The sequence below is a fragment of the Prenolepis imparis genome, unplaced genomic scaffold (genome assembly GCF_030444845.1).
Source record: "Prenolepis imparis isolate NDT839.2.m4 unplaced genomic scaffold, iyPreImpa1.0 SCAF_1, whole genome shotgun sequence".
Classification (NCBI taxonomy): Eukaryota; Metazoa; Arthropoda; class Insecta; order Hymenoptera; family Formicidae; genus Prenolepis; species Prenolepis imparis.
This window is the reverse complement of record NW_028141159.1, coordinates 961,574-971,238: the sequence shown is the minus strand read 5'-3', so window position 1 is coordinate 971,238 and position 9,665 is coordinate 961,574. Positions and strand designations below refer to the sequence as shown.

General features: G+C 35.1%; 3 protein-coding genes across 6 annotated transcripts; 1 reads left to right on the top strand and 2 right to left on the bottom strand.

The window, feature by feature from the left end:
• The first annotated feature begins 280 nt into the window (after positions 1 to 280).
• On the top strand, positions 281 to 1,399 carry LOC145940987 (mitochondrial import inner membrane translocase subunit Tim29). The gene is made up of 3 exons (XM_083046717.1): positions 281 to 545; positions 615 to 716; positions 842 to 1,399. The coding sequence occupies exons 1-3, from the start codon at positions 401 to 403 to the stop codon at positions 1,258 to 1,260; spliced, it is 666 nt and encodes a 221-aa protein (XP_082902843.1). The 5' UTR covers positions 281 to 400; the 3' UTR covers positions 1,261 to 1,399.
• Positions 1,400 to 1,562: 163 nt separating this feature from the next.
• On the bottom strand, positions 1,563 to 5,051 carry Agbe (1,4-alpha-glucan-branching enzyme). The gene is made up of 10 exons (XM_083046512.1): positions 4,670 to 5,051; positions 4,375 to 4,544; positions 4,043 to 4,284; positions 3,750 to 3,959; positions 3,365 to 3,672; positions 3,069 to 3,269; positions 2,635 to 2,987; positions 2,320 to 2,504; positions 1,932 to 2,223; positions 1,563 to 1,844 (listed from the first exon to the last, which is right to left on the bottom strand). Exons 1-10 carry the CDS (start codon positions 4,780 to 4,782, stop codon positions 1,840 to 1,842), a joined length of 2,079 nt encoding a protein of 692 aa, XP_082902638.1. The 5' UTR covers positions 4,783 to 5,051; the 3' UTR covers positions 1,563 to 1,839.
• Positions 5,052 to 5,529: 478 nt separating this feature from the next.
• Schlank (ceramide synthase schlank) lies at positions 5,530 to 9,648 on the bottom strand. 4 transcript variants are annotated; one of them, XM_083046675.1, is made up of 8 exons: positions 9,522 to 9,648; positions 8,424 to 8,613; positions 8,115 to 8,232; positions 7,787 to 7,899; positions 7,385 to 7,715; positions 7,184 to 7,302; positions 6,950 to 7,094; positions 5,530 to 6,826 (listed from the first exon to the last, which is right to left on the bottom strand). In XM_083046675.1, exons 2-8 carry the CDS (start codon positions 8,600 to 8,602, stop codon positions 6,704 to 6,706), a joined length of 1,128 nt encoding a protein of 375 aa, XP_082902801.1. In that variant the 5' UTR covers positions 8,603 to 8,613; positions 9,522 to 9,648; the 3' UTR covers positions 5,530 to 6,703. The 4 variants fall into 4 exon arrangements, with proteins under 4 accessions (XP_082902801.1, XP_082902808.1, XP_082902794.1 ...); XM_083046682.1 differs by having other exon boundaries at positions 8,424 to 8,637; positions 9,522 to 9,624; XM_083046668.1 differs by lacking the exon at positions 9,522 to 9,648 and adding an exon at positions 8,950 to 9,515 and having other exon boundaries at positions 8,424 to 8,637.
• Between the last annotated feature and the right edge of the window lie 17 nt (positions 9,649 to 9,665).

Below are 9,665 nucleotides of genomic sequence, written 5' to 3'. Positions count from 1 at the left end.
AAGCAGTGGTATCAACGCAGAGTACTAAAGCCCCTTGCACAATGCCAGGCAACAGGCAATAGGAACAGGAAATAGAAAATATCCATCAATAAAGCAGGGTATAATATCTATTCTCTGCTCTTATTGGTGAATATTTTTTATTTCCTGTTCCTATTGCCTGTTGCCTGGCATTGTGCAAGAGGCTTAACACTGGGCAGCCGAATTCCCTAGCGGGTGACCAATCCTTTTATCGTGTCGATGCGAAGCTAGATGTTAGATTGCGCGCACCTTCAAACCGAACTTGGGTTACATAACCTATTACGATATTCAAAACAACGAGACATGTCGTGACTACACCACGTTTACATTCGTACAACTAATTGTTGTAATCGAAAAAGCTCTCCTAAAAAGATTTAATAAGATGAATTCTCAACAGATAATTCAGTTTTCTCATCGACTCAGGACAACTTTTAGATTGTTTACGTGGAGATTCAATGAAATCGGCAATAAAATTAGAAATTATGAAATGCCTGAAAGAGTTAAAGGCACCGTTCTCGAACGCTGGGGTAAATAAGAATAGTGAATGAAATGTTACATTGTGTTCGCGTAACGCGACAGTTTTTTTCTTTTTACAGCGAAATACTGGCACGGTTTGTATATAGATTATAAGGACGTTGCGATTGACGTAGTCAAAGAGTGCGGAGAACGTCCTGTACGTGCTGCAATATATACTACAAGTATGTATCATTCTTTCATGCTTTCTGTTTCTCGAAATATTATTGATATAACTTGAAGAAGAGATGTATATACAAGATTAAAAATAATTTGATCGTATACAAAATAATTATACATTATATCTTAGTTTTAGGAAGCTGTTTTTATTCTAGTCGACACAATCCGGATGAAACAATGTTCAGGGAACAATTGATACAAAGTAGTACAAAATTAGTACAAGTAGGAGAATCCATACGTAATCCTGTTTCTGTGCAACATATAAAATGGTTGGAGCAATGTTACAACGAAGGACTCGTCAGGAGTATAAACTTGGGTATTTTGTCTCTGGTCTGGTTAGATAATTATGATAAAGATTGTTCATTGTACAAGGCAGTCTGCCCTTACTTAAGACCGCGATTTATAACCTTTCACGAAAGGATAGTGGATGTAGGTTTTCTAGACAAATGGTGGTTACTAGAAAGAAAAATGAAAGACTATGATGTAAATGAGGCCGAATTTAGTGTTGTACAAATTACAAACAATAGAGACAGCATTTCAGCAACATGATAAATTTTAGTAAATTTTTTGTCTTTTGTTTATATGAAAAGAAAATATGTAAATTGCAAAGGTTTTACAAAACAAGTACTTATGTATATATATGTATATCCATAAATTAATAATTAGGATCTAAACATTCTATTTAAAAATCCAGTTGAAAAGAATAGATATATTTCCTTATTTTATAAATATCTAAATGCAACTAATTTGTTAGTGTTTAATAAATTTGCCTTTATTTTATAAAATATATTAATTCTATAAAATTTGTATACAAGAAAATATTTTGGCACGCAAAGTTTATTCAAAATATGTTAATTCAGGAACTTAAAAAAAGTAAAGTGACAAATCTTGAAAAAACAAACTAAATGTATCAGCAATAAAATTGTTTTTAAATGTTTTAAAATTTACATTAAATTGCATTTTTTTCAGGATTTATCACATCTCTTTACATATAAGTTTCAATTTGATGTGTAAATAGGTTTCATATAATTATATTCTATAAAAATAAGATCTCTCTCTCACTTACTTCATTTACGTATAATCTATTATACAATTTTTGGACAGAACCTCTCTCTTTTTACAAAACGTTTAATCTAGGGAAAAAAAAATTAAATGTATTTTATTAATATTTTTTGCTATATACATAAGTATTAATACGAAATGTATTTCATATACTTTACCAGTTTGTGCGTAAACGATAGCCGTACGGCATGGAATGTAGACCATCGTCTTGTGTTGATACGCAGAAAACGGTTCTGGTTGTGTAAAATGTTTCACGTTTGTATCTACACGACGTTGCCCTCCAAATTCTTCATCGTCGCTACACAAAACGATTTTGTACGTTCCTGAATTTTTTACACCGATTGGATAATCGGCGAACGATTTACACGGATGAAAGTTGAAGACAAATATTAGATCAGCTCGGTCAAATACAATCACTTTGTCATCTTGATGCTTCCAGCTCACGTAGCCCTATAAAATTAATATTTTTGGTTCTCGTGTACACAAGTTATTCTTAATTTTTTGAATTTCTTATAGTAATAATAATAATAGTACAAAGCTACTTACAGGATGAGCATGCAGCCATCCATATTTCTCTTCCAACGTATTGACAGCGCGATCCCAATTGTTCATGTATTTATACTTGAGTATTTCGTCGTCCACTAAATTCCACTGACGTCTAGCGTAATGGTAACTGTTTGAATTTCCGATTCTCGGAAAATCGAGCCATTCGGGATGGCCGAACTCGTTGCCTATAAAACATACATTTTTTTATCTCTGTACTGTTGTATTTTTTCTCGATGCACGATTTGAATGCGTATTTCGAGAATATCATCGCGCATACACACACGCGCGTGTAAAATTAACTAAATTATTGTTTACCTATAAAGTTTAGATAAGCTTCGCCGCCCAAAGCATGCGTAATCAGGGTGATTAGATTGTGGAGGGCAATGCCGCGAGAGATAACGTCACTGCGGTCGCTAAGTGTGCTCATGTGCGTGTACATCTCCTTGTCCATGAGCCAGAACGCGATCGTCTTATCACCCACGAGAGCTTGATCGTGAGACTGGGAATAAGCGACCGCCTTCTCCATCCATCTTCGATTGGACAAGGTCCAGCAAATGTCACTGATCTTCCAGTCTTCATCTTTGGTTTCCTTCAACAGCTTGATCCACTTATCGGGAATAGCCATCGCCAGTCGATAGTCGAATCCCATTCCACCTTCGGCGACTGGCCTTGAATATTTTATCAATTGATTGTAACATTACTACATTCATATTTGCTTCAAGTTACGTAAATTGATATATGTTTCAAACCTGCAAACACCCGGCATTCCACTAACATCTTCAGCTATCGTGATGATTTCGGGATATAATTCGTGCAACATATGGTTAGCGAGCATCAAATAGACTATACCCTCCACATCAACATTTAAGCCATAATATTCATCATAATGGCCACTGAAACCTTGTCCTAAGCCTCTTGAATGATACAGCATCGATGTAACGCCGTCAAATCTATCGATTCAAATATTTTAATCAAAAATTGTAACTACAAAAGTGTCAAATTTTTTATAACACTATATAGATATGCTCTCGAAAAAAATAAATACCTGAATCCATCGAAACCATATTCCTCGGTGTACCAACGTAAATTGGAGAGTAGAAATCGAAGTACTTCGTATTCCGCATAATTGAATAACCTGCTGTCCCATAACGAATGCTCACCGCGAGAGCCGCTATGGAAGAAACATGCGTCTGTACCGTCGAACATGTTCAGTCCGTCCAAGGTGTTCTTGGAAGCGTGCGAATGTACCACATCTAGCAGAACATAGAGACCATGTTGATGCGCCACATCTATCAACTCTTTCAATTCTTCCGGAGTTCCGTAGCGAGAGGAAGCAGCATAGAAAGAAGTTATCTGAATTAATTTAAACGAGACACGTTACAGAGCTGATACAGATATTTACATACAAATATATAGTGATATATATTGACCTGATATCCAAAACTAGCATAATAAGCATGCTCCATTATTGCCATTAATTGTATCGCATTGTATTTTTGCTTTTCGATCCTTGGTATCACATTTTTGGCAAACTCCAAGTAAGTGCCGACCCGCCCCTCCTGTGTAGCAATTCCAACATGACATTCATAAACTCTCAAACTTTCTGGCTTCTTTGGTTTAGGATGTTTAAACTTGTATACCTGAAAAAAAAAGAAATAAATACAAATGAATTTGTTATATATTGAATGTAAACACATTTATAATCATAATTATATCTATGTACATTTTCTGGATGCCATATACGTTGTTTATAAGTGGTTCCTTCTGACTTATTTGGTGGCTGAGTTACATAAGTCGCCCAAGGACTCAGTCTTTCTAACAATTCATTGTTACCATTCTTTATAATAATTTTTACTTCAGATAGATGTTTCAAAGGACAGCTGCCATCTGCATTTGGAGGTAAATGCAGCTCCCATTTTCCATATTCTAATTTTTTGTACGGTGTAGCAGTTTTATTCCAATTATCTAAATATAAAAGAAAATTATATTGATTAAATCACGATATTTTGATGATGTTAAACATATAATCATACAAATAATACGATTTTCTCTTACTAAAATCTCCAGTCAGAAATACTTCCTGTGCACCAGGTGCCCATTCTCTTGCAACGACACTATTGTCATCATGAATATGAATACCAAAGTCTTTGTACGCAGTTGTAAATTGATTCAGGTCTTCATCTCCCGCCTCTATTTTTTCAACGTAATCCTTGAACACAGCGTATCTGAAGATATAGGAAAGTATTATTAAAAGAAATCAGAAAAATTCTCGAGTTATTACGAGTAACATATCAAGTTGTATAAAAATTATGTAAATAATGTTTACATAGATTGCGCTAAAAATAAATACCTGCGGCGAATATCGGTTTCATAATTCTTTAAATAGGGATCTCTTTTCAGAAGGACGTCTATCTCTGGAACCTCGACTTGCGAGGGATCCATGCTGGACCATTTTCCTCCCATGTTTTTTATTAAACAACGTTCAAACACCAATTAACGAAATCGAGGCATAGGAACCAACTAAAGTTCATGAATGACACGTCAAGGTGATCCCCTCTCTTCGCGGATGACGCGTTCGCATCTTGTCGATACAGGAGAAGGCGGAATGCATAGGTCCAAACAAGAAGCATAGACGTGTACAAATGTGACTGACAAGTTTAATGTTGCATAACTTTATCCGGTTCGACTTTTGCTCCATCGTCGTGTTGATTCCCCGCTTGAGCTTTCAGGGTCGATGCGCAAGAGCGAGGATTACAAATAAAGCGCATAAGCGCACGATTGGCTATAAAATAGAAAATTTTCAGCACTTTGAAAATTCTCTATTCAACAGCCAATTGCGTGAATATTGTTTTCTTTATTGGAAGAAAGCTCTCAAAATAAATAAATAAATAAATGTCAAAGTCACAATCTCATTGTCAGAGAATAATTAATGATTATAATAATTATATATGATTATGATAAATATATGAGATAAATGCGCATGTATAAATTTTTTTCATTATATAAAAAAAAATTTATTTACAAACTAAAAAATTAAGAGAAAATAATATTGGAGTAATTATGACGTTGCAATCGCGGTTTTACAATGCACTTATTATATATCTAAAATCTTGATAGTTAAATTCTTGTTCGCCAATTTCAAAACAAATGCAATTTTACAATTTTAACACTTGATGAGATTTTTAAATTACAATAGAAAACACAGTAAAATAGAAAAAGCTGAGAATCGGCAAGGAAATTTTTATTAGAGATACACGAGGACGACGTCGCAATTATATTATGCAAGAATAATTATACCAATGACTTGTATAAAGGCTCACACTGTAAGTACAACGTACAATTTAATACAAAAAACAATTTAATATTTATACGTTGATAAATGCAAAAGTTTGCAGCGGTATAAAGCGATATAGAAATATCTCGAAATACATAGTATACTAAATTAAATTATCGCATAGTTTGGTGAATTATGCACTAGCACACAAACGTATTTGGTTTTATATTAAGAAAGAGAAATTCTTTTAAGATAGAGTGTGTATGTGTATATGTTAATGAGTATGTGTGAAAGTGTGTGTAATTAGTAGAAATTATTATTTCAATTATATATATTCTTACTTATTGATTATTCTGACTGATGCTCACAAAATATATGAAAATAAATAAATACGTTTTTCACAATAACAGTAATGCAGTATTAGAGACTTGGAGACAATAGGTGGAGTTCAGAGACACTGAACATCTTGCAGCTTTGGTCCATTCTTATCTTAACTAAGCGTTAAAAATTCGTTCAAAATAATGTGTATACATAAATATACACTTCTTAATTAATTCTTAAACAAAGTAGACAAATAAATTCCCAATACGAATAATGGGGATTGTGTTCCTTGTTATTTTTCTTTTTTCGTTGTCCTCTACATGTAGTATTTTTCTTAACAAATGTAAGACAATTGACAAAATTATAGATAGATTCATAAAGCATTGAAGCTTTAAGAAAAATACTGCCAAAAAAAGGGAATGAAAAGAAAATAATGTATTTTTAATTTTATATGAGATTAGTTATACGTTAATGGCCGCGTTCAGCAGAAAAAGCAGCTTTGCAACTGTTGTAAAATTCGTGAATCTGATTGGTATATTCTCTTCATCTTAGCTGAACCTAAGAGAATACACCAATCAAATTCACGAATTTTACAGCAGTTGCAAAACTGCTTTTTCTGCTGAACGCAGCCAATGTTAACATCTTGGATTACGAGATTAAAATTTGTATTGAAGAATTTGATTTTATTTGTAAGAGAGAGAGAAAGAGAGACACCTGGCTAAATGTCCGGATGAGTTCTCTGCCTTGGAAATTGTTCATAAAATAATAACTCGTCTAGCATGCTGTTTGTTAGTGGGCTTTTGCTCTTGAATTCGTTTTGTTAATGTAATTTGCGGTGCTGTTTATGGGAGTATTATTGACCGAAGTGTCAGATACTTCGTCGCTGCTATTACTGCGAATATCACCTTCCATCTGTAATGTTTTTTCCAAACAAAAAGAATAGATTAGCATATAAATGTGCATTTATTCATCGATATTGAACAAATGTCTCAACGAACGTGCACGCGACAATTTGTATAAATCAGCCCCACGTACCTGACCAGCATTGAAAGAGTTATATGCAATCTTAAGGATTAAATAAGTCCAAATCGCGTGGAGAAGCAGTAGTAAAATTAACAAAGAATTAAAGATATAATACGCAGGGAACATCGGTACTATCTTAGGAGCCTTTATAGATGTGCTGTAACACATAATAAATTTGGATTAATCCGCATTCACATATTTAGCAAATGCATATTTAGTGAATTAAATAATTAAAGATATACGTACCTATATATTATCCAAAATGGATATACACCCATACGTGTTACAACCCATAGAACTGTAAACACGGCAAATATACAGTCACACACCTTTTGATAATTCGCATACTTGGCTATTTTTGCCGCCTGAGAAAATCGAGACATAAATTATATGAATTAAAATATACAAAATAACGACGCGAGCAATTTTAATCCTTAAAACTTTTACCTCCAAGAGTATATCTGCACAATCGTGCACTAACAATACCAAAGAACCAATCCTCGTTAGGTTTCCGACCCACGAGAAACACATGAGCGAAATTGTGGCTATGTGATGAATAAACATCTGCCAGAAATCTTTTCTCTTCACATCAAAGAATTGAGAGAAGCTTAATGCCCAATAAAATGCCATCGATATCATATAATACCACCATACGTCATTAGTAACAGGATGGTAAGGATAATTATAATAACAATGATTTACGTCCCAAAGCCATGGTTTGTCCCATAGAATGACAAGGCCGTAAAAGAACGAGTATGCATAATAGAAACATCTCCAACTAAAAGCAAACAGAAAAGATTATATTATTTTTTTCAAGACAATACAGTATAGTTAATTAAGATGACTGACCAGCTTTCACAGAACTTTGTAAGAGTAGATGGCTTATCTTGAGAACGACGTAATCGAAGCCATCTCTCCACTTGCCTTTCGGACCAATCTAATTGTTTAGCCAATCCCGAAATCTTAAAATACAGTTATACGTTACACAATGCTAATATATAATATGGAGATAATATACAAATAGAGCAGTATGTAATGCTATTTGTATTTTAATGGCATTAACAAGATGATCTCTCTCTCTCTTTAAAAAAAAAATAACTTTATATCGACAACAAATTTAATCTTTTTATTATAATTGCATGTCTAATTAAATTTTTTGGTAGGACGAATTACTCACCTGCTTATACTTAGTTTTCTTATTAAGATATGCTTTTTCTAATATTTCATTGAGTGCTGCTCGTTTGCTTCTGCTATTTTTTATACCAAGCGATTTTCCAAAGGGAGCAAACCAATACCTGTTAAAAAAATTTGAATACAATCTTTTAAGATTCCATAAATTTTTTAACGCACATTCGATTTTTCTTATATATATTATTTCGAACATTATGTATTTCTTTAATATATATTCGTAACATTTTCCAGAAGTAAAATATTAATATATTTAAAGGATGAAGACTATAAAATCAGAAGGAACATGGTATCTTACCTTTCAAGAGTGTATCTTATCCCTAGTAGAACAAATGCCATGGGCAGAGGATATATTAAATGCTGATAATTAGCATACTTATTGTCTGCATTCGGACTAATATCGTCCCATGTTATATTAGGAGGCAACCAGATGTCCGGCGACCAGAAGGTCGCCGAAATATTACTCAGGATATTCATTGCTCTGTAGCCTGTAAGGCACAAATGTATTAAACCTGTAATTAAGATGTTATTCAGAAATACTTCTTATCATTCATTCGCATTCCAGGTGATACATTAGTGTATCAAGTCTTATCTTAGATTTATAAATGCGATGGAATATCCACCGATAGAAGAGAGAGAAGGAGAAAGAGAAATTAAGATTAATTAATGTCAAAATTATGCGATACGTCTCTCTCGTCTCGCATCACGGACGCGATTTAAAAGCGCGGGATTCTATTCCGCTCTCGCGTGCGAACAGATGATAAGGAGGATCGATCGGCGAGATTTTTCGGATGAAAAAGAAGAGAAAAATCAGAGACACTTACCCGGAGCAGCCGCTTCGACATGTATCGCGCGATCTGAAACGCGCCACTGGACGGACGAAGAGCGATTGAGAGCGACGAGAGAGAAAGAGAGACAGGCCGCGCGTGTCAAACAGGCTGCGCCTGTGTTTTCCGCTGATCTTTATCGCGCCTGCTGATGTCGCGCTATCTAAGTGACACTTCGATCTTGCCGTAATGAGAGAAAAAAAGAAGAAAAACAAGAGCCGCGATAAGAAGGAACGATCCGGATATCTATGCACGATCGAAACCGGTTTAGAGCTTTCGTAATCCGCTGGTCAAAGTCTCGCTATCATTCCTCTATCGTAACCACCAGGAGATTTATTAGCCACTACTATGTACTATTATTACTACACCACCGCCACACCATCGGCCATCGCCATTTAGCCGCAGCGGGAGGAGAGCGGTTGTCATACGATCGAGATAACGAGTCCACTCGGCCGCGTGACCATGTCGTTTTCACCGCTTTGATATACTAGCTTCGCACCAATACACGACCGAGTCGAGTCACCTCGGCGCGCGAGAGATATACCTATAATTAATTAATTAATGATTACCGCACGAGACCGAGTCCGCTCCGCTCAAACTCGTGCATGCGGCCTGCCTGATGCGGCTGCGTTTCGTTTCGGTTCGGCGAGAGGCGAGGCGCGCCCGGCAAGGACGAGCACGTCCGATCGCATCCGATCCGATCCGATCTCTAC